Consider the following 25,412-nt stretch of genomic DNA (forward strand, 5'->3'; position numbering starts at 1 on the left):
TTGTCGAGATCTTTGGATTTGCACACAATTTATGACTTACACGGTGCACCTCATGACTGGGTGCGGTTACGTTGCTTTTTCACTTCCGTATGCTGACCGTGTGGCGACAGAGAGAGGCTGCTCGTGTGTTGTCTGGTTCGCAGGAGGTGGTGAGTGCCCCAGCCATTGGGGGTGTAAAGAAGGTGTTAGTTACTGTTTGTCATTTTTGTAATCCTATGATGGAGGATTCTGACTTTTTAGACACGGATGTCTCCGATGCAGAGAATGCGTCTTGTGATGAATATGAAAGGGCCCGGGTTATCCATGCCCATCAGTTATGTTCCGATTGCCTTTCCAGAGTACTTCTGGTCGATTTTTCTTGACCTTAGACAGATTCTGGGGTGAAAAAGACAATCGATAACTGCTTGAAGAGTTAAAATTGTTTCTTTATTCCAAAATTCTTAAAAGTTCGGCACACATGTATATGTATGGATTAAAAAGCTGCAGGCTAATCCGTCAGTCTGACGCATTTCGGCTGTTTAGCCTTAATCATAGACTTAATTTGACATGGCACCTGTGGAGCTTAAATATGCTCTCTCTCATTCTTATTGGATGCCTCATTCCCCACAGAATTCTGAATGCTGGAGATTTAAAGTAACAACATACGATCACTAAATGCAGACCACCAATCACCTAATCTTGTGACATATATATACATATTCAATTACACTCATTTCACAGATAAATAAATATATATATGCATATCAATGTTGATCTATATACATTTTATCATATCATAAAAAGCATTTTTTGCCTAAATGTTTAATGCATATGCCGATAATGTCACAAACCAAACAAAAGTAACAAAGAAAAATGCAATAGTGCCTGTGTCTCCAATCTAAAAGAGTGAGAATATTTTTTATGCATATGGTTGTATTAATTCCACCACTTGCTTTTCCTCCTCATTGTAAATCAATTTAATAGGGAAAAGCTAATGCAAATACTAATCCTCTTATATTCTTATAGTGGATTTACACTATGGTCAACATATTTAATAATAATCTACCTATGAGTAAGAAAAATGCATATATATCTATTAGAGTGGGGTAATATATATGGTAAAAGGACAAAATAAATAATTAAGTGAATAAATTATCCATGGAACCAGTAAATACCTGTGAACTGTTTTTAAGTATGTCATCGATTTCTCACAATTTATTCCCAAAAATTTATAATGTCCCCATCTATATTCAGGCCATTAGGTTTACGTGTCCTTAGCATAGAAATCCAATACGCTTCTTTCCTAAAAAGATCACGTACCCTATTGCCACCCCTAGGTTTTCTCATTACCAGGTCAATAATCATCCAACTAAATGTTCTCACATCACCCTGATGTTCAAATATAAAGTGTTTAGGGACACCTGTTGTGGGCCTGTTCTTATCAATATCATAGAGGTGTTCCTTAATCCTGACTCTGGTCTCACGGGAGGTGCACCCTATATATTGTTTCTCACAAGCTGTACATGTAACCATATATATTGAATACTCTGATCTGCAATCTGTACAAAAGCTACACAATTATAGACTTTATAAGTATTGGTAGATTGAAAAACCTTACTTATATGAGTATGATCACATGCTATACAGCTACGGGTACCACACCTATAGTGTCCCTTACAAGTGAGCCAGCTACTACCCTTTCTAGGTTTTCTCAGTACACTCGGGGACACCATGTTGCCTATAGTGACTTTTCTCTTTGATACAATTTGACAACCTCTCTCAATCACTTTTTTTAAGTGATTGTCAGCTCTCAAAATTGGAAGATTCTTCCATATTGATTTGTGTATTTAGTCACAAATGTAATGTCACTTCCTTGATTTTGATGTTGTGTGTTATTCTTCCTTCCCTTTCTGTTTTTATATGATATTTTAGGTTTAAGTAGATGTTCCCTAGATAAACTGCTTACATCTTTATATGCTCTCATAATACTCTCCTCAGGGTATCCCCGTATTCTCAATTTATTTATTAGGACTCTACTCTCCCTCTGAAAAGTGTCTTCCTCTGAACAGTTTCGTCTAATTCTTATCATTTGTCCCTTTGCCACCCAATAATGCATATGTCTATGTCGCATGAAGAACGGAATTAGCAGCTATTGGTTTTGTATACAAAGATGTTGATATATGTCCGGTATTTGGATCACCCTTAAGTGTTACATCCAGATAATCTATCTTACATTGTTCAAAAATAGAAGTGAATTCTAGACCCACTCTATTGTTATTCAAAATGGTCTACGAACCGCTCGCTCTCCGATTCAGACCCAACCCACACAAAAAGGAGGTAATCGATGTAGCGTTTGTAACCAATCAGTGATCCCCTGTATGGGTTCCCTTCTGCATAGCTCCCACCAACCCATAAATAGGTTGGCATAAGCAGGGGCAAATTTTGCCCCCATAGCTGTCCCACGCCTCTGCAGATAAAATGTACTTTCAAATTCAAATTAATTATGGGTTAACAGAAAGTGAACGGTTCTTAAAAAGAATTCTTTCAAATTGGTATCATAATCACTAAGGAGATACATCATATCACTGATGGCCACTAGTCCTTCCTCATGAGGTATAGCAGAGTATAGGCCCACCACATCAATGGTGAGCCAACCATACTCTTCTCTCCAAGTGATATTTTTCAATTTATTCAACAAGTGTTTAATATCCCTCAAAAATGAGGATAATTTCCACACTAGTGGCTGGAGTAGGGTCTCTATCCAATCGGACAGGTTCTCAAAAAGAGAACCAATTTCCGATACTATTGGTCTGCCCCTTACATTGGTGATGGACTTGTGGACCTTTGGCAAGTGATGGAATATAGGAACCACTGGCTCATGCACACATAAATATTCAAATGTCGACAAGTCCATCACTCCTAGTACCAAGCCATCATCCACAAGATCTTTCAATAATGCCTGGAAGTGAGCGGTGGGATTTGTATGTAAAACTTCATAGACATCTTTGTCATTTAATTGTCTAAGTGCTTCATCTATATATGTACACTTATCCATCACCACAATCGTGCCCCCCTTGTCTGAGTTCTTAATGACAATATTCTCTCTCTCTCAATTCTTTGAGGCCTTGTTTCTCTTTATTTGTAAGATTAGACCTATGATGTTTGGTGTCATTCTTAAGTTTTATCAAATCCTCCTCTACTCTCCTGTGAAACAACTCTAAAACAATACCTCTTGATTGAGTTGGGTAGAAACAGGGTTTACGTTTAAAACCATTATGTGTGCCTTTGGCCATAGCTGGGGGGTAACTTTCTCTTTCTAAGTGGTACAGGGAGAGAAAGTCATCAGCATCCTTAAATTGAAAATAATCATGAGCCACAACAGTCCCCTCTGCAGTTTCCAAACCTATTTCTGTCTCCATGGTTTCATCACCAGAGAAATGTTTCTTCAGTGTGAGTACCCGGACAAACCTGTTGACGTCAACTAAGGTGTCAAATACAACAAAATCTGCAGAAGGGATAAAGTTCAGGCCCAATTTCAATGCCGATATCTCTTCTTCACTAAGTGCTGTAGTAGATATGTTTATCACTTTCATATTTTGTATTTGTTCTGTTTCCCCCTCCTCAGGGCATATTGTTCCCTCTGAGCTAAGGGTTCCTTGTATCTTCCTCTTGTACCAGACAGGTAGTGGTCTACTGTTTCTTGGGTTCATGTCACCCTCGTGGTGCTGATTAGCCTGTCGGCTTTAAAGAAAAGAAAAAAAAAAAGAGAGGAGGTATCTCTTAAGGCCTAGTGTTATGGATTCCGGACTCGGATCCTAAAACAAAGTTTAGGGTCTGGGCGTAGATCCAACGCTTCTGGTAGGAAGGTTGGTTGTGTGCTCCGATATAAGTTGTTTTTTTCTGCGATATTGCTTGAGATGCATGACCGACTTTTTCAGATGTCATCGTGGTTTCTAGGGTCCCTGGAGACTCAGAACCGCGGGTTTCCATTCCTTTGGAAGTCTGGAAATGTGATTGATTTCCGGAGGTTTAGTATCTGAATAGTGCATGATTTGCATCTTCACTTGCGGTATCTCCGGATGACGACTTTTGTAGCCTAGTCGCATTCCTTTGAGGTGGCAATGTTTTCTTCCCTCCCATCTTGGGTTGGGCCATTTGTTATGGAAGAATTGACATGTCCTTCTTCTTTGTCTCAGTGTTTCATTTGCTCTAGTGCGTGGAGTGCAAGGGTCTCCCTGCCGTTCTACCAGGAGCTGAGAGGCTCCCGTTGTTATTCCATTTTAAGGATGTCGGGAGACTGATCCTGCAGGGATCTTTGGAGACTGTCGTCTTCTCCAGATAAGAACTGCCCCTTGTCATTCCATAGTTGTTTGACTCTTGGGTGCTACCGGTCAATCAAACCTTCGGGCTTGATGTAGGAGGTCTGGGGTCAGTTACAGTCTTTTCGCCTGTCTGAGGTCAGGAAACTGCCCATTTAGCCTTTCAGCATGGGGTCAGGTCGTCTGGCCTGTCTACATAGATTACCTTGTGATCCAAGGGTACTGGTGGCCCTTTCCTAAACCAGTCGGGAGTTCTTTTTAGACTCTTGGGTTTGTGGATGTTGCTAGGTACTTTACATCTAAGGACTTTAGATGGCGGAAGGCTCTGTCTGGGTGCGCTCCTAACTATAGGAGGCAGCTTATGGGTTCCTCAGGGGCTTTGGATCGGTTCCGTTTTATCGAGGACTCTGGCTTAGGACCATAACTCTTGCCTGGGAAGGGTATGGACGGTTCTGCTTAACCTTAGGGTTTGGTTCCTCCACGTGTCCCTTTGGAGGGAGCAGGGGTTTTCTGACTCTTATAAGATATTAATATCCTGAGGCTTCAGTTTGAGGTTTTCTGACGGGTCCCTACTTGTCTGCTGGGACATCTGATGCTTCTTATCCAGCTTGGCTGAAAATATTGGCCGTGGGTTGGCCTATAGTAGGGTATTTCTGTTGTTTAATCTTCTCACCTAGGGTGGGGAAGGGATGTTTAGGTGTTCTCCTTAGTTAGAGATACCTCAGTATCTGTAAAGGGCTTGTGAGTCCTTATTGTTCTTGACTAGTAGGGTTTTTTCACTCTCTTGTGTTTTCAGTATCACAGAATTGATTTCTGGTCTCGGAATGCTGTTGGAGTGCTTTCTTCCCTTGAGGAGTGTTCCATCTTATGGAAGGCTGCAGTGTAAGGGTCCTTGGACCCGATCATGAGGTTCCTGTCATGATTAAGGGTAGCATGCTAATTTTTCAGTAGCGGTCAGAGTTCTTACTCTGTGGCTTTGATGCCTCGTAGATCCGTCCTTTTTTCTTCCGAAGGTCTGAGACTCTTGTCTACAAAAGGTCTTTCACTAGCCTTGGGGCTTGGACCATTATCCTGGAAGGAAGGTCGGGGATCAGTCTGCTTTGCAGCATGGACTGTTTACTTTGATGAATCTGTCCTTCTCTTTGTTGGGGGGGACTCTTAGTGCCATCTCTCTACCGGCGGTGGCTGTTGCAGGGATGGATCACTCCTTGGATTCCGTGATTTTCTGGTTGGGAGCTGTTGTCAAGATTTTTCAGGACTTTTCAGTGGGATGAGTCCCAATATGGCTTAAGACGGCTTTGTTGCCTCTGGAACACCATAGTTGGTATGGTGATGTGTCAGGGATTGAGGGTGGCCTTCCGGTCATCTTAGTGATGTTTTCTCCTGTCTATGAACTTATCTTCTGGTCCTTGTCCTCCTAGAGACTTTGTTCCCTGGACAGTGGGCCTGCAGCGACCTCGGGTTTCTCTAAGTTAATTGATCTTTTGGATATCGCATGGGGACTCTATTCTCCCTTTCGGGGTAGATAGAGAGTTTGACCAGTTTATGATTTAAGTCCGTTTTGGATGGTCCTTCGGATCTCCTGGGTTCCTCTACTCTCCCTCTCGAGGGTTGATAGAGGTTTTTCGGTTTTGGAATGTGGGAGTTAAGTGCCTCAGGGCTGACTCCTGAGAGGCCTTATGCTCAGCAGACTCTGTGTCTGAGTGGTCTCTAGCACAGCTTTGCATGTTGTGTAACTGATAAGTGGTTGCCCGGGCTCCATTTTTTCCCTTGTCGTTATAGTTTTTTGTAGGGTGTTGGGTAATTTCAGGCTGTGATGCCTTTCGAAGGAGCCGCATTTTTTGTACCCACCCTTGATTTGCTTTCAGTGTCCTCTAGCTTCGGTATTGTTTTCCCAAAAGTAATGAATGCAGCTGTGGACTCTTCCTTTTTAAGAAGAAAACACAAATTAAGTTTGCCTGATAATTTTCTTTTTTTCTGAAGGAAGAGTCCACAGCTCCCGCCTGCACTTTATCTATGGGGTGGCAGTAGATTTTTGTTCTTCTGGCACCTTTTTTCACCCTGATATTTCTCCTACTGTTCCTTGTTCCCTTGGCAGAATGACTGGGGGATGAGGGAAGTGGGGGAGGTATTTGAAGCCTTTGGCTGGGGTGTCTTTGCCTCCTCCTGGTGGCCAGGTTTTAAATTCTCAAAAGTAACGAATGCAGCTGTGGACTCTTCCTGTAAGAAGAAAAGACAATTATCAGGTAAGCATAATTTATGTTTTTGTCTAAACTGTCCCTTTGATAATAATAATAGTATTAATCTCAGGCTAATCTTAGCTTTGAATAGATCATTCTATCTGGCATGTATTTAGTGTTTTAATGTCCCTTTAATGGTACTGTCAGAAAGGGGGTAGTGTCACATTTGGAGCATAAGTGGTTATACTTAAAATAAGATTTTCCAATTTAATTGGTCCATATTAAAGGGACTGTAAAGCCACAATTAAGCTTTCATGATTCAGATAGAGCATGTGATTAAACTATGATCAAATTTGTTATGTTATGTTGATATCCTGTTTGTTTGTATGTATGTATGTATTGGGTAATCACCCTTAAAGGTCTCAAGGCGCTGCTCATTTTATCGACCTTGGAAGGATGAAAGGCTGAGTGGACCTCGCCGGGGATAGAATCTGCAACCCTTGGGTTGCTACAGAGCTCAGTCACAATGCCTTAGCATGCTGAGCTATCTGTCCTTTGTTAAGAAGTAAAGTGTATGTGCTAATGTGTCTTTAGAAGTCTCTGGCAGCAGTGTTTATAACTATGTATAACATTGCTATAAACAATGTTGCAAACACTGCTGCCATATGGCTAGAGACACTTGCATGCTCCTGAGCTCATCTAAGATTACTCTTTAACAAAGAATACCAAGAGAACTAAGCAAAATTGATACATGTGTGTTGTATGAGAGTGTGCATTGTGTATGAGAATGTCTGTGCTGTGTATTTTATATGAGAGTGTATGTGGTAATTGTGTTGTATGAGAGAGGTTTGTGTGTGTGTTGTATGAGAGTGGTTTGTGTGTGTGTTGTATGAGAGTGGTTTGTGTGTGTGTTGTATGAGAGTGGTTTGTGTGTGTTGTATGAGAGAGGTTTGTGTGTGTTGTATGACAGTGGTTTGTGTGTGTGTTGTATGACAGTGGTTTGTGTGTGTGTTGTATGACAGTGGTTTGTGTGTGTGTTGTATGACAGTGGTTTGTGTGTGTGTTGTATGACAGTGGTTTGTGTGTGTGTTGTATGACAGTGGTTTGTGTGTGTGTTGTATGAGAGTGGTTTGTGTTTGTGTGTGTTTTGTATGAGAGTGGTTTGTGTGTGTTTTGTATGAGAGTGGTTTGTTTGTGTGTTGTATGAGAGTGGTTTGTGTGTGTGTGTTGTATAAGAGAGGTTTGTGTGTGTGTTGTATAAGAGAGGTTTGTGTGTGTGTTGTATGACAGTGGTTTGTGTGTGTGTTGCATGACAGTGGTTTGTGTGTGTGTGTTGTATGAGAGTGGTTTGTGTGTGTGTGTTGTATGAGAGTGGTTTGTGTGTGTGTGTTGTATGAGAGTGGTTTGTGTGTGTGTGTCGTATGAGAGTGGTTTGTGTGTGTGTGTCGTATGAGAGGGGTTTGTGTGTGTCGTATGAGAGGGGTTTGTGTGTGTCGTATGAGAGGGGTTTGTGTGTGTGTCGTATGAGAGGGGTTTGTGTGTGTGTCGTATGAGAGGGGTTTGTGTGTGTGTCGTATGAGAGGGGTTTGTGTGTGTGTCGTATGAGAGGGGTTTGTGTGTGTGTCGTATGAGAGGGGTTTGTGTGTGTGTCGTATGAGAGGGGTTTGTGTGTGTGTCGTATGACAGGGGTTTGTGTGTGTGTCGTATGACAGTGGTTTGTGTGTGTGTCGTATGAGAGTGGTTTGTGTGTGTGTCGTATGAGAGTGGTTTGTGTGTGTGTCGTATGAGAGTGGTTTGTGTGTGTGTCGTACGAGAGTGGTTTGTGTGTGTGTCGTACGAGAGTGGTTTGTGTGTGTGTCGTACGAGAGTGGTTTGTGTGTGTGTCGTACGAGAGTGGTTTGTGTGTGTGTCGTACGAGAGTGGTTTGTGTGTGTGTCGTACGAGAGTGGTTTGTGTGTGTGTCGTACGAGAGTGGTTTGTGTGTGTGTCGTACGAGAGTGGTTTGTGTGTGTGTCGTACGAGAGTGGTTTGTGTGTGTGTCGTACGAGAGTGGTTTGTGTGTGTGTCGTACGAGAGTGGTTTGTGTGTGTGTCGTACGAGAGTGGTTTGTGTGTGTGTCGTACGAGAGTGGTTTGTGTGTGTGTCGTACGAGAGTGGTTTCTGTGTGTGTCGTACGAGAGTGGTTTGTGTGTGTGTTGTATGAGAGTGGTTTGTGTGTGTTGTATGAGAGTGGTTTGTATGTGGGGTATTATTACCTTTTACCACATTTTCAAGTTTGACTACAATCAGGAATAAAGTACACACACATTTTAGTCACTTTGACAAAAATTGCAGCTATCTTGTATATTACGTCTGACATTTTTAGACCAAGCAAGGGTCACAAAGGTATGTGGTATTATAGCACTGGGTCTTGAGGGTGGGGGGGAGTTTTAAAAACCCTGCTCTATCCAATACATTGAAGTTTAATTTTGACTTTACTGTGACTTTAATTGTAAATATAAATGATAACATATTCCTTTTATTTTCAAAACATTTCTGTAAATGTAATGCAAAACTGCTTTGAGAGACAATCTTAAAGGGACACTCCAGTCAAAATTAAACATTCATGATTCAGATTAAGCAGTAATTTTAAACAACTTTCCAATTTACTTCCATTAACAAGCAGTATTTTTATATTTACTATTTTTGAATCACCAGCTCCTACTGAGCATGTGCAAGAATGCACAAAATATACATATATGCATTTGTGATTGGCTGATGGCTGTCACATAATGGAGTGGAATTAGACATAACTTTGAATTTTGTCATAAAAAAATCTACTACTCATTTTAAATTCAGACTAAATGCTATAGCATTGTCTTGTTATCATGCATTGTTGGTTATGCAAATCTACTATATTAACTGGTCTTGTAATTATCTTACTGGGCCTGTATTGAAGTGGTCATTATAATTTTTTGAACAGCAATCACTGAAAACGAGGAATAACCACAGAAATACAAAAATGAAGAAATAGAAATTGCTGGAGTGTTGGAGTATCTAGGAACATAAGCGATTAAATTAAGATGTGATACATCTTTATTCAAAATTGTGTGTAGTGTTGGAATAAAAACTGATCAGATATCCTTTTGTATTATATCATTATTATACTAAAATATAAAAATGTACTTGTAAGTTTAAAATGTTGAAACTAGTTACAATGAACTATTATGTCATGTCAAACTTAAAGGAACAGTAAAGTATCCTCTGTTTCAGTGTAAATCTAGGTAGGCTCATAGGATCCCAGGAGCGTGCATGTGTCTTTAGCTCTTTATGGTAACAGTGTTTGTAACAATGTGTGTAGCTATGTTATACAAAGTTACCATCACTGATGCCATAGAGTGCTAAAGACAATTGCATGCTCCTAGGAGCCTATGAGCCCACATAGGTTTACACTTAAAGGACATTAAACACTTTGAGGTGGTAATATAAAGTGATAAATCGTATATAGAAAGAAAACTCTGCAATATACTGTCATTATTTATTTTGTCCCCTTTTCCTGGAATTCCATTCTGAAAATGTGAGCTTTTAAGTTCCTGTTAGAAATGGAAGTGCAGAACACTGTTATAGTGCTATTAACTGCATTAGCTGCACACTGTAGTGACCTATTTATAACTGTCCCTAATTGGCCACAGCAGAGAAGGTAACCTAAGTTACCACATGGCAGATCCCATTGTTTTATAGACACTAAACGTTTATACTTATTTTGTCAATATACAGGGAGTGCAGAATTATTAGGCAAATGAGTATTTTGACCACATCATCCTCTTTATGCATGTTGTCTTACTCCAAGCTGTATAGGCTCGAAAGCCTACTACCAATTAAGCATATTAGGTGATGTGCATCTCTGTAATGAGAAGGGGTGTGGTCTAATGACATCAACACCCTATATCAGGTGTGCATAATTATTAGGCAACTTCCTTTCCTTTGGCAAAATGGGTCAAAAGAAGGACTTGACAGGCTCAGAAAAGTCAAAAATAGTGAGATATCTTGCAGAGGGATGCAGCACTCTGAAAATTGCAAAGCTTCTGAAGCGTGATCATCGAACAATCAAGCGTTTCATTCAAAATAGTCAACAGGGTCGCAAGAAGCATGTGGAAAAACCAAGGCGCAAAATAACTGCCCATGAACTGAGAAAAGTCAAGCGTGCAGCTGCCAAGATGCCACTTGCCACCAGTTTGGCCATATTTCAGAGCTGCAACATCACTGGAGTGCCCAAAAGCACAAGGTGTGCAATACTCAGAGACAAGGTAAGAAAGGCTGAAAGACGACCACCACTGAACAAGACACACAAGCTGAAACGTCAAGACTGGGCCAAGAAATATCTCAAGACTGATTTTTCTAAGGTTTTATGGACTGATGAAATGAGAGTGAGTCTTGATGGGCCAGATGGATGGGCCCGTGGCTAGATTGGTAAAGGGCAGAGAGCTCCAGTCCGACTCAGACGCCAGCAAGGTGGAGGTGGAGTACTGGTTTGGGCTGGTATCATCAAAGATGAGCTTGTGGGGCCTTTTCGGGTTGAGGATGGAGTCAAGCTCAACTCCCAGTCCTACTGCCAGTTTCTGGAAGACACCTTCTTCAAGCAGTGGTACAGGAAAAAGTCTGCATCCTTCAAGAAAAACATGATTTTCATGCAGGACAATGCTCCATCACACGCGTCCAAGTACTCCACAGCGTGGCTGGCAAGAAAGGGTATAAAAGAAGAAAATCTAATGACATGGCCTCCTTGTTCACCTGATCTGAACCCCATTGAGAACCTGTGGTCCATCATCAAATGTGAGATTTACAAGGAGGGAAAACAGTACACCTCTCTGAACAGTGTCTGGGAGGCTGTGGTTGCTGCTGCACGCAATGTTGATGGTGAACAGATCAAAACACTGACAGAATCCATGGATGGCAGGCTTTTGAGTGTCCTTGCAAAGAAAGGTGGCTATATTGGTCACTGATTTGTTTTTGTTTTGTTTTTGAATGTCAGAAATGTATATTTGTGAAAGTTGAGATGTTATATTGGTTTCACTGGTAAAAATAAATAATTGAAATGGGTATATATTTGTTTTTTGTTAAGTTGCCTAATAATTATGCACAGTAATAGTCACCTGCACACACAGATATCCCCCTAAAATAGCTATAACTAAAAACAAAATAAAAACTACTTCCAAAACTATTCAGCTTTGATATTAATTCGTTTTTTGGGTTCATTGAGAACATGGTTGTTGTTCAATAATAAAATTAATCCTCAAAAATACAACTTGCCTAATAATTCTGCACTCCCTGTATAAACAGCTAATGAAACTTTAAAAAATACATTTACATGTTATGACCAGACTAATCTTTTCTTTGAATGCATCATTCTACCTGGCATTTATTTAGTGTTTAATGTCTCTTTAAACAAAGGATGCCAATATATGAAGCAAATGGAATAATATAAGTAAATTAGAGATTAGTTTAAAATTGCATGCTCTAGACCATTTAATTTTTATTTTACTGTCCATTTAACATGTCTTTTTGCCTATAAAGAACATGTTATATATATATATATATATATATATATATATATATATATATATAATTTATTATACTATAACAGTCTATGGACACCCCACATTTTAACACAAAGCTTTTAAACCAGGTTAGCCTTCTACACATATAGGTTATTTTTTGTGATTTCCTCATTTAATTTGTTTTGTTAATATCTTTTTAAAAATATTCTGTTTTAAATCATTGTTTTCAAAGTAATACACTAGACATCTTAATCTATCTCCAACAAAGGCAATTATTACAATGTGATGGTCACAGACAAACACCATTCTTTAAAATGTAAATGTCTCCAAAACGAAGTGAACAATTAACTTCCGATTTTGTCTCTGAATGTATATAACCAAATTAAGCAAAATGTGTTAATTTTGAAGAACATGGCTTATAGTGGAGCAATCTAATGAAATTAAATGAAGGCCAACTTTACTTATAAATCAGTTGGTGCAATTGACATATAAAATACATTAAACTTCTCAAAAACATTTAAAGGGACATAAACCCATATGTTTTCTTTTATGATTCACATTGTATATATGATTTTAAACAATTTTCCTATGTACTTCTATTGTCATATTTTTTTGTTTTCTTGTTATCCTTTGTTTAAAAACAAGACGGTAAGTTCAGGAGTGTGCTTGTGTCGGCAGCACTTTATGGCAGCAGTTTTGCAACAATGGTATACAGGAGCAAGAACAATAGATGGCATCACTATTTCCTTTCATGTAGTGCTCCAGACATACCTATCTAGATATCTCTCTTCAACACATTTTTAAAATTGTATTTCCTATCTGAATCATGAAAGAAAAAAGTGTGGGTTTCATGTCCCTTTAAAAGCTTGATGTAGATGATTAGGTCCACCCTTGTTCTGGAATGATTGGTTTTTACCTCTAAATAGACTGAGAGTTGCCTATTTATTTCAGGCAATGAAGACCTGAGCTGGACTAGACATGAAATGAACTTTTGTTCAATCTTTAGCAACTCCACGCTCCCCTCTGTCGAATGAATATGTTGCTATGTTACCTAATTTGTTGTCTAAGAGTCCATAATGAGTTTTGATTTTTTTTTCTTCTTCTTCCTAGCTACGAAGCACAATTAAAATTGATCGCAGCAACACTAATCTAGAGGTTACTTTTATTCCAAGACTTTCCATTAATTCTTCTCAACATGCCAAAATGAGGTTTTATACTCCGCTTCTAGCTTTTATATTAGAGAAGAGCAAATAAAGCTTCTTTTTCCCAAATGATACTTTTCTATGTATTCAATATTTAATATTCTTATTACATTTTATCTAGTACTGATCGGATATGAAAGTCTACTTTTACCAGCTCTGTCCCTTGATAACCTTTTAAAGTAGCAATACAGGCACCTTATTTATTTCTTTTTTACAGATGTTTACACAATTCAACCCAGGTTTTTTTTAATATTTGAGATATTTGGCAGCTTAGTAGGATAACTGTATTTATAGTTTCTTTGATGTTTATTTTCAGCATTCAGATAGAGCATGAAGTCTAACGAAGCTTATAAGTTTTTCTTCTGTTATCAAGTTTACTTAATTCTCTTGGTATCCTTTGTTGAAAAGCATTCCTAGGTAGGCTCAGAAGCAACAGTGCACTACTGGGACCTAGCTGGTGATTGGTGGCTAGACCTATGTCTCTTATCATTGGCTCTTCACATATGTTTAGCTAGCTCCCAGTAGTGCATTGCTGCTTTAGAACAGCATGCAGTAGCACAGTAATACTATGATCTGATCTGTCATATTTTCTTATTGCACTTTTATGTCCCTTTAAAGTAAGTTTTCACTTTCCTTGAAATGCAGGAATACGTTGTAGTAATATATTGTTGTATATAAGCCGTATATTATATAGCAGTGAAGTACAAGGAGCAACGAGGTTTAGTTATATAAGAACTGAACAGTTTAGACTTCAAGCAAGCCATGAGTTTGATTGGAATGCAAGGTAGAAATAGATGTTATGCTTATAATTTATCTTCCTCCTTTCTTCATTACTTTAGCAGAATCAGAGTTCCCTTTGTTTTTGATTTTTATGTTTCCTTGCTCACACTTCTTTATTCTCCATTCTTTGGCTTAAAGGGACAGTCTACTTGAAAGTGGTTACTGTTGTGCTTAACCAACACTGTTATATTATTATTATTATATATATATTTTTATCTCTATGATTACCTGTATCTAAGCAACTGGATACTGTTCCTTATCTCACTGCTTTTTACAAACTTGCATTTTATCCAATCAGTACTGGTTCTTTTATAACTATTATAATTCTCTTTGGGAGTGAGCACAAGGTTATCTATTTAACACACATGAACTAGCACTGTATAGCTATTGTGCAAGCCTGCAGGGGCGTAGAAACAAGCAAACTTAGAGGTTATAAAGTATATGAATATCACAATGTTGGTTATGCAAAGCTGGGGAATGGGTAGTAAAGGCATTATCTATATTTTTAAACTATAACAAAATAATAATCAAGTAGACCCTTTAACATCTCCTAATATATTTCCATTTTCTGACTCCTCTCTCCCATTTTGATCACCTTTTCTACACCACCTTTCAGTCTACATATTTCTTATGGCTGCCCCAACTGTGTAGTTCCTTGCCCTTGTTTTTTTCCTCTGCATAACAGTCTCTTGTTCACATTATCTTGCCCTTTGTGCCATATATAAAATATACAATAGTGGAAAAATATCACTATACCTTATTAGCCAAGGTTTTAAGTCACTTTGCCTAAGAGAAACTGGATGGATAGATGTGTGTGTATACATAAATATATATATATATATATATATATATATATATATATATATATATATATATATAGAGAGAGAGAGAGAGAGAGAGAGAGAGAGAGAGAGAGAGAGAGAGAGAGAGAGAGAGAGAGAGAGATGCAATCTCAGAATTATGGGTACAGTGTATATAAGGCAGCAAACCAACAACAAAATGCACTCAATTGTTCTAACTTCATCATAACATAAATTGTGTTTTACAGACAGATTTATGCTTGGCTCAGATTAAACACATTAAGAATGCCAAGATGTAAAGCGTTGTTGGTTTCAGCTAGTTATTTGTGTATGTTTCACAATTTACTGATCACTGTAACATCTACTTGCACAATGTCTGGGAGTGTTCTCTTCTTTAGTGTATATATGAAGCATGGTAACATCTGTGCAGCATTTAAAAAAAACTCTCTTAGATGAAGTTTTGGCCAGTGGTGTTATTTATATTGTGCTGACCACAGATGATAAGCTCAGGGTGAATACAGCTGTCACAAGCTGGTGTTTGTTAAAATACTTGCAGACCTAACAGTGATTCTCATTAAACCATAAGTCTTCCATACTGGGAAGTGATATTAAAGACTTGATATATCCCCTTTTATTTATTTTTTATGCACTTATCTAGGATTTTGCTTCTTTAGAGCCCTTTTATTAATGTTTACCTTAATTACAGACCTACTGGTATGCCCATAAAAATATTAACTTGTCTCCAGATACTCATGATCTGCTGAAGCCAAATCTTAAAGTTCAGTTAACATTAAAACATTTGGAGTCAACTCAAACTTTATATTTTGACAATTTTGGAAGCTAGCAGCAACCAGTCTTAAAGAAAAATCTAATTTATAATGACTCGAGTAGGATTTACTCTTGTGAAACAATACCAGCATTCTACAGCTGACCTTTTTGGTAGAAAAACAGTGACAGTAAGATAGGAGTTTAATGCTGTCGAGAACAGGAGAGGTTTTGTGAAGTTTAATGAAATCAATGTGTTCAGTAAATGTTTTTGGGTCATTCATGATTTTCTGGGCATGTCCTGCCATAAAGCATTAAAAAAACAATGAGCCATAAAGACTTTAGTAGTGTACTTTGGATATAAACAATTTAAATAGGTTTTATAAAATGTAATCACTATGAAAAGCATTTTTTGTTTTTCAGCTTCAATGTTTTTTTTTCCTATTGCTCTATAAATCTCTGTTAAATGTAGCAATAATTTCCTTCTTAATATGAGGAGAGTCCACGGCATCATTCCTTACTGTTGGGAAATACTGAACCTTGCCACCAGGAGGAGGCAAAGACACCCCAGCCAAAGGCTTAAATACTCCCCCTACTTCCCTCATATCCCAGTCATTCTTTGCCTTTAGTCACAGGAGGTTGGCAGAGAAGTTTCAGAAGATTCGGAGTAGTTCCTTATGAAGGGTATCTACCCTTTGAAATGGAACTCGAGTTTTACATAGTCTTTTCAGCCTCTCAGTGAGAGCATTGAGTATGTTAGAGTCTGGAGATGCAGGGAGAGTCTTTCTGTGAGTGCATCCAAACTCGTATTAACAGCTCCTAAGCAATCAGTTTTGATGAGTTTCACTGCCTGCTTCCATCACTCAAGTCCATGTCAGGTGCGATGCTACAAGACTGTGAATCTTGAGAGGTTGTGTTTCTGTTCCACGGCACAGATTCCGTTAAGATCGTTTCATTTTTTTACACATATGATAACGCAAGAAGACAGGGTCACAGTGTGGCTCCTTTTATCTGTATGGAATCAAGGGTTAATATCTCCAGAGGGGGATTATTGAACAGGGGGGACTAATCACATAAGTTTATTTGATTATGCTGCGAATGTGTGAGATGAGGCTCAGGCAGATGTTGGAATGTACAGGGTTCTTTACTTTCATTTTTGGAGCTGCGCAGCCTAAAAGGCTCGGCGCGCTTTGTTACTATTATAGCAGGGGCGGTCCTGCATTGCGCATGATGTGACCGGGTGTGGTCACACTTATTTCCTCTTTCCTGACCTTGCGGTTTACCCAAGAAGAAGCGGTTTCTCTGTTTGGCCTGGGTCATAGGAGGTGGTGAGTGCCCCAGCCATTGAGAGAATAAAGGTGCCGTTTTTTATCATTAATCAATAGTCTGCTTTGTATATGCAAGCTATGGAGGATTCTGATGCATTAGAGGGTACTTCCTCTTTACCTAAGTCTAATACCTGTTTATATTGTGAGGAGGTAAAAGTAATCATGTCAAAGAAGGTTAATAAGTTTGATACCACTGAGCCGTCCACCTCTGAGGAGTCTCCGTCCCATGAGGTCCACACCCTACAGTCATCTAATACACATGCAGCTTCCAGTAGCACTCCTAATCCTCCATCTGGAGGGGCCCTTTTACCGCCAGACTTTACTGAGCAGTTACAAACGGCAGTGTCTGCGGCCTTTAGTGCTTTACCTTGCCCTGCTAAGCACAAGCGAAAGGTCAAATATTGCTATCCTTCATCTACTAGCTTATTGGATTTATCTGATGCAAGATTATCCGATGATGAAGGCGCCTCTGATACTTCAGAGTGTGCTTTTTCTGGGTCGTAATCTGCTGCCTCTAATCGTCCAGCTGCGGAGGAACCAGACTAGATGTAGGATCGAGCATTTACGTTTTCTGCTGAAGGAAGTTTTGGCTACGTTAGAAGTTTTAGAGCCCAAATTGCCTGAGGAACCTTTGATTCCTAAATTAGATAAGGTCTACGAGGACAGGGTTGTACCACAAACTTTCCCTGTTCCCGTAAAGATGGAAAACATTATTAAGAATGAATGGAAAAGAATTGGTTCCTCTTTTTCCCCTTCTTCTTTTAACATTTTTTTCCCGGTACCGGACTCTAAATTGGAGTTGTGGGGTTCCATCCCCAAGGTGGATGGTGCTATCTCCATGGTTGCTAAGCACACTACTATCCTGCTTGAGGATAGTTCGTTGTTTAAAGAGCCCATCGTTAAGAAGATAGAAACTCATTTTCATTCCTTTCATTCGGATAAATCCCAACGTCAGCAGCCATCCGCAAAGCCCAAGCAATCCAAGGGGACTTGGAAACCGGCTCAGTCCTGGGATAAATCCAAGCAGAGCAAGAAGCCTGCCGAGACAAAGTCGGCATGAAGGGGTGGCCCCCGATCCGGCTCTGGATCTTGTAGGAGGCAGACTGTCGCTCTTTTCGGACGCTTGGTTTGGGGACGTGCAAGACCCGTGGGTCCTGGAGGCCATTGCTCAGGGATACATAATAGGTTTCAAGTCTCATCCACCCAGGGGTGTCTTCAAGGCCAGAAAAGGAAGAAGCCTTTCTGGGGTGTGTGAGGGATCTCTCCTCCCTAGGAGTCATTGTCCCGGTACCTCTTGCAGAAAAAGGTCTGGGGTACTGTTCAAACCTCTTTGTGGTCCCAAAGAAGGAGGGAACTTTCTGCCTGATTCTAGACCTAAAGTGCTTAAACAAATTCCTATCCGTCCCTTGTTCAAGATGGAGACGATAAGGTCCATCCTTCCCTTAGTTCAGGAAGGATAGTTCATGACCACTATAGATCTGAAGGATGCTTACCTTCACGTTCCAATACACAAGGAACACTTCAAGTTCCTAAGGTTTGCTTTCTGGACCAGCACTTACAGTTTATTGCACTTCCGTTTGGTCTAGCTACTGCTCCAAGAGTTTTTACGAAAGTTCTAGGGGCTCTGCTTGCAGTGGCCAGAACCAGAGGTATAGCAGTAGCGCTATATTTGAACAATATTCTGGTTCAAGCACTATCCTGTCGTCTGGCAGAAGACCATTCGGAATCTCGTCTGTTTCTTCTTCGATCTTATGGGTGGAAGATAATCTTAGAAAAGAGTTCTCTTATTCCCAGTACCAGGGTGGAATTCCTGGGTACTATAATAGACTCCATATCCATGAGGATATTCCTTACAGACCAGAGACGTTACAAACTAGCTTCTGCTTGGCCCTCCAGACCTCCTTAAGGCCTTCTGTGGCTCAGTGTATGGAGGTCATTCATTTTTCCAGTTTCCATCTCAGACCACTTCAGCTGTGCATGCTGAGACAGTGGAATGGCGATCATTCATATTTGTCTCAACTGATCTCTCTGGACAACCGGTCGAGAGAATTGCTCTCCTGGTGACTCTGTCCAGATCACCTGTCCCAAGGGACATCCTTCTTGAGACCATCCTGGGAGATCTTAGGATGGGGAGCTGTTTGGGGTGCCAGGAAGGCACAGGGCCTGTAGACTCGAGAGGAATCCCTCCTCCCAATCAACTTTTTGGGACTTCAAGCAATCTTCGGTGCTCTGAAGACTTGGCCTTGTCTGGGTTAGTCCCAGTTTATCAGATTCCAATCAGACAACATAACCTCGGTGGCTTACATCAACCACCAGGGGGAACAAGGAGCTCCCTAGCAATAAGGGAAGTATCTCAGTTTCTGTAGTGGGCAGAGTCCCACAACTGCTTGCTGTCAGTGATCCACATTCCTGGTGTGGACAACTGGGAAGCTGATTTTTTTTCAGCAGACAATCCTTTCATCCGGGGGATTGGTCTCTCCATCCCGAGGTGTTTCCGGAGATTTGCAACAGATGGGGGATGCCGGAGATGGATCTCATGGTGTCCCGGCTCAATTACAAGCTACCCAAATATGGGTCGCAGTCCAGGGATCCTCAGGTGGAGCTAATAGATGCATTAGCAGTGCTTTAAAAGTTCAATCCAATTTACATATTTCCGCCGTTACCACTTCTCCCTCGTGTAGTGGCCCACATCAAGTTGGAGCAGGCATCAGTGATACTGATTGCTCCATTGTGGCTGCGAAGGATGTGGTTCGTGGACCTGGTGGGGATGTCCTCATCTCCTCCGTGGATGTTAAGTTGTCGCATGGATCTGCTGGAACAGGGTCCTTTTGTTCATTAAAATCTAGATTCAAAATCTAGATTCTCTGAGGCTGACTGCGTGGAGATTGAACGCTTAGTCTTAGCCAAGAGAGGTTTCTCTGAGAGGGTTATTGACACTCTCATTCAGGCTCGTAAGCCTGTTACCCGTCACATCTATCATAAGGTGTGGAGAGCTTACTTATTCTGGTGTGAAGAGCGTGGTTTAGCCTGGCATAAGGTTAAGGCTGCCAGGATTCTTTCCTTTCTCCAGAAGGGTCTGGAGAAGGGCCTTTCTGCCAGTTCCATGAGGGGACAGATTTAATCTCTTTCTGTTTTGCTGCACAAGAGGCTCGCAGAGCTCCCTGACTTGCAATCTTTCGTTAAGGCTCTGATCAGGATCAGACCTCTGTTTAGATCTAACGCTCCACCTTGGAGTTTGAATCTTGTTCTTAAGTTTTTACAACGGGCTCCGTGTATTCTGTTGACATTAAATTGTTGTCCTGGAAGGTTCTTTTTCTATTGGCTATTGTGTGGGCACGCAGAGTTTCTGAAATGGCTGCCTTGCAATATGAGCATCCTTATCTGGTGTTCCACACTGATAAGGCTGTCCTACGTACCCGCTTGGGTTTTCCACCTAAGGTGGTGTCTGATCGCAACATCAATCAGGAGATTGTGGTTCCTTCCTTATGTCCTAATCCTTCTTCTTCGAAGGAATGTTTACTTCATAATCTGGATGTGGTTCGAGCTTTGAAGTTTTATCTTCAAACTACTAAGGATTTTAGACAAACTTCTTCTTTGTTTGTTATCTACTCTGGGAAGCGTAAGGGTCTGAATGCCTCTTCAAATTCCTTGTCTTTTTGGTTGAGGAGTGTTATACGCTTAGCTTACAAGTCAGTGGGACTTAGACCTCCTCAGAGGATTACGGCTCATTCCACTAGAGCGGTGGCTTCCTCTTGGGCCTTTAAGAACGAGGCATCTATGGATCAGATTTGTAAGGCGGCTACCTGGTCCTCCTCAGATACTTTTAAAAATTCTACAAATTTGACGTTTTTGCTTCGGCTGAAGCAGCTTTTGGGAGAAAGGTTTTACAGGCTGTGGTGCCCTCAGATAAATAGGGTCTGCCTTTTCTTTACCCCTCCCGTTATCATTCAGTGTCCTCTAGAGCTTTGGTATAGTTTTCCCAACAGTAAGGAATGATGCCGTGGACTTTCCTCATATTAAAAAGGAAAACATAAATTATGCTTACCTGATAATTTAATTTCCTTCTGTATTAGGAGAGTCCACGGCCCCCGCCCATATACTCCGATGGGCAAGCCAAAATTTGTTTTTCTCTCCCGGCACCATTTATACCCTGATATTTCTCCTACTGTTCCTTGTTCCCTTGGCAGAATGATTTGGATATGAGGGAAGTAGGGCAGTATTTAAGCCTTTGGCTGGGGTGTCTTTGCCTCCTCTTGGTGGCCAGGTTCAGTATTTCCCAACAGTAGGGAATGATGCCGTGGACTCTCCTCATACAGAAGGGAATTAAATTATCAGGTAAGCATAATTTATGTCTATATATATATATATATATATATATATATATATATATATATATACATTATATATACTGTATATATATACTGTATATATATATATATATATATATATATATATATATATATATAGAGAGAGAGAGAGAGAGAGAGAGAGAGAGAGAGAGAGAGAGAGAGAGAGAGAGAGAGAGAGAGAGAGAGAGAGAGAGAGAGAGAGAGAGAGAGACCTCCAACCAGTTTGATCACACCTATAAAGGACAGTCCAGCCCTAAAGTACCTGGCTAGCCTTCTCTGAACAAGAAACATAGCAACCCAAGATGATTTGTTTTGACCTTCTTTATATTAATATTATCATATTAAAATGCTAAACATGTTTGAAAAAGTTTGAGCATATTTATTTTAGAGGTATAATCCTGGGAACAAATATGTGTGTGTTTACTTTTCAGAGAAACAGTTTCAAGAATGTGCAGACCATCAGGACGTTTTGATCTATAGATCAATGTGAAAGGAATGCATGGTGGGCAGAGTGATTGGTTGCCTTCACGTTCCTTGCCCTTTTGCTAGACTTGACTTTTGTTCAGGTTTTGTTGCATCATTCTCTTGAACCCTTACATACGTTTTATGTTTCTAAGTTGTCAAGACAGTGGGGACTTGGTCATAACCCATACATGTTTCAGTGCTTGTGTGCTCTCATCTGTTTTTGTCTAGTTTTTCCATTAGGATAAGGCAGTGTGTAGGAGTTAGTTTTTTCCGCAAAGTTGTGGATTTATTTTTTAATTCTCAAAATGCTAGGCTCTTTCTATAACTTATTGTGGGTAACAAACTCCACACTCAACTACTATCAAGAAAATATATCAGAAAGTCTGATATTTTGTGGGGCTAGAATAGAACAAATGTCTTCTAAAGCTTACGTAGCTTCATGGATTTACATTGGAATTATTTTGGCATATCGTTTATCAAGAAAATTCCTACTTTTCAGGTGAAAACATTCTTCTAAAGCTATGACTTTCTCATGGACTCATTATTATTAAACATTCATTGAAAAACTTTGCAAGACAGGTGATCTGTCTTCCTTGCAGACTTCTACGGATATTTATCAATTCACTGTTTTCAGTTTTTACAGGAAGCTGTTCAGAGAAATTATTGTTCTTCCTAATGTATATGTCTATTTGCCCTGCTTCATACTTCATATGGTTAACACTGGTACTTACAAATTAACACCAGAATAGTATGTCAATATTGCTCATAAAACATCTTTTTTGTACTCGTTATAATGACATATGCAGCCAAACCCATACATTATATGTGTCCAGCTTCTTATGTCATCATTCAGGACTATGGTTATTGGTCAAGCCTTCTCTTGTTCTTTTAATAAATAGTTTCCAGCTTTGCTCTACATGAACACAGGCCATCAGGAAGGGTGTATTAAAGGGACATAATACTCAAATGCTAAATCACTTGAAACTGATGCAGTATAACTGTAAAAAGCTGACAGGAAAATATCACCTGAGCATCTCTATGTAAAAAAGGAAGATATTTTACCTCACAATCTCCTCAGCTCAGCAGAGTAAGTTCTGTGTAAAAAGTTATACTCAGCTGCTCCCAGCTGCAGGTAAAAATAAAAAAAAATGAAGAAATGAACAGCAGCCAATCAGCATCAGCAGTGCTGAGGTCATGAACTCTTATTGTGATCTCATGAGATTTGACTTAACTCTCATGAGATTTCATAGTAAGCTTCCTTTACCTGATTGGTGAAATAATATGAGAGTTCACAAGGCTCATCCCCTAAGCTGTCCCAGGACAGACACACTAAAATGCTGCTTAGAAATCCTTTACAATGGGATGTGGCTACTGAGGAACTTTTGAGGTAAAATATCTTTCTTTTTTACATAGAGATGTTCAGGAGATATTTTCTAGTCAGCTTTTTACAGCTATGCTGCATCACTTTCAAATGTTTAAACATTTGGGTATTATGGCCCTTTAAAGGGGGTGTGGGACCCTGAACATTTCTGGATGCCTTCTCCCTACTCTGAGAATATACAAGGCAGTATATTTCAGTAATACTTTAGTATGTAACTAGTATTGATTTATTAAGTATAAACATTCTTTTTATTGTGAGCATTAAAGGGACAGTCTACACGAGAATTTTTATTGTTTTAAAAGATAGATAATCCCTTTATTACCCCTTCCCCAGTTTTGCATAACCAACACAGTTATATTAATATACTTTTAACCTCTGTGATTATCTTGTATCTAAGCCTTTGCAAACTGCCCCTTTATTTCAGTTCTTTTGACAGACTTGCAGTTTAGCCAATCAGTGCCTGCTCCCAGATAACTTCACGTGCACGACCACAGTGTTAACTATATAAAATACATGAACAAACACCCTCTAGTGGTGAAAAACTGTTAAAATGCATTCTGAAAAGAGATGGCCTTCAAGGTCTAAGAAATTAGCATATGAACCTCCTAGATTAAGCTTTCAACTAAGAATACCAAGAGAACAAAGCAAAATTGGTGATAAAAGTAAATTGGAAAATTGTTTAAAATGACATGCTCTATCTGAATCATGAAAGTTTATTTTGGCCTAGACTGTCCCTTTAACTTTAAAGGAACTTGTTTAATGCTTGTGTAGTCCAGCAGACATATATGATGTGCATGCAGTTAATTATACCACAGTTTCTCATCTTCGGTTGCCATGATATTTATAATCCCTTTATCTGACTACAAATGAGTCAGTCACAGTGATTAAGTAATGTATTAACCTAAGCAGGGAATTAATAAGCTGAGATGTTAAAGGTAATTGAAGACTTGATTTGAGAAGTACTAGTTTAGAAAACAACCAGCTTAAATATTGTACTGGCAGCTATTGGGTCACCTGCATAATTCCTCACCATAGTGGCAGTTAGTTAAAATGAGTAGTTATTCAAGTTAATTTTAATTTATTATTAATTTTTTTTTTTTATTTTAGGATACCAGAAGGACCAATTGAACAAGGAGCGGCAGCCAGCAGGATACGGGCATTAGAAGAACAGCTATTAAAGGCCAAAGAACAGATAGAGATGTATAAGCAACAGTCCAGCAGTGCGGGTAGGTTTATCTGTCTAGGTAATGCACCAGAAAGTGATGTTTCCCTCAAGTAGTTAAAGGGACATAAAACCTATGATTCAGATAAAGCATATAATTTGAAATAACTTTCTAAGTTACTTCTATTATCAAATTTGCTTAATTTGCTTGTTATCTTTTGTTGAAAGAGCAGTGATGCACTATGTGAAGTTAGCTGAATACATTGTTGAGCCAATGACGAGGCATATATTTTTAGTTACCATTCAGCAGCTAACTCCCAATAATGCATTGCTACTCCTGAGCCTACCTAGGTATGGTTTTCAACAAAGGATACAAAAAGAACAAAGCAAATTAGATAGTAGAACTAAATTGGAGAGTTGTTTAAAATTACGTGCTCTGAATTATGAGAGAAGTTTTGGATTTCATGTCTCTTTAATTATTTTAAGTATCTGACCACTAGAAATGTGCATTCGGCAGTTTTAGTCGGAGGCCTTTTTCTGTATTTGTCGTTTTTCAGAGCCGAATAGCCTTTTGTGCAAGTGAATCACACCAAGATCTATGCAAATCCAGGTCTTAGTGTGAATGCTGAATGCACACCTCTAGTTACCACCACCATACAAATGGGGAATGTTGAGTTAAACTTAGATCAGACCTACCAGACTCTAGGACCCCCTTTTACAGGAACATTAAACCCTTTTTTTTCTCTTTGATTCAGATAGAGTAAACAATTTAAAAAAAATCCAATTTACTTCAATCTTGGTATAATTTGTTGAAGAGCATACATCGTTATTCTCAGGGGCATCCATGTGTCTGGAGCACTATATGACAACAGTTTTGCTTTTAAAGGGACATGAAACTTAATTGTTTTCTTTGATGATTCAGATAGAGCTGGTATGCTTTTCAACAAAGAATTTTAAAAGAACAACGTAAATGTGATAATGTGAATTGGAAAGTTGTTTAAAATTACATTCTCAGTTTGGATTATGAAATAAAAATTTGGGGTTTTATATCCCTTTAATAATGTTATTCAATGTGCAAATATCACTGCCATCTAGTGCTCAGTAGTGTATAACATTTTACAAGCAAGAAGATATAAATGGTTTGCATTAGGGCCTGGAAATGACC

General features: G+C 39.4%; 1 protein-coding gene across 1 annotated transcript in view; it reads left to right on the forward strand.

Annotated features, from left to right (window-relative positions):
• FUT8 (fucosyltransferase 8) overlaps nt 1-25,412 on the forward strand; it is a 678,563-nt gene that overhangs the window by 351,729 nt on the left and 301,422 nt on the right. The window contains exon 4 of the mRNA XM_053697682.1: nt 24,193-24,311. Within this exon, the coding sequence (XP_053553657.1) occupies nt 24,193-24,311 (119 nt within the window). The remainder of the gene's footprint in view (nt 1-24,192; nt 24,312-25,412) is intronic.

Source organism: Bombina bombina, chromosome 1 (assembly GCF_027579735.1).
Source record: "Bombina bombina isolate aBomBom1 chromosome 1, aBomBom1.pri, whole genome shotgun sequence".
Lineage (NCBI taxonomy): Eukaryota > Metazoa > Chordata > Amphibia > Anura > Bombinatoridae > Bombina > Bombina bombina.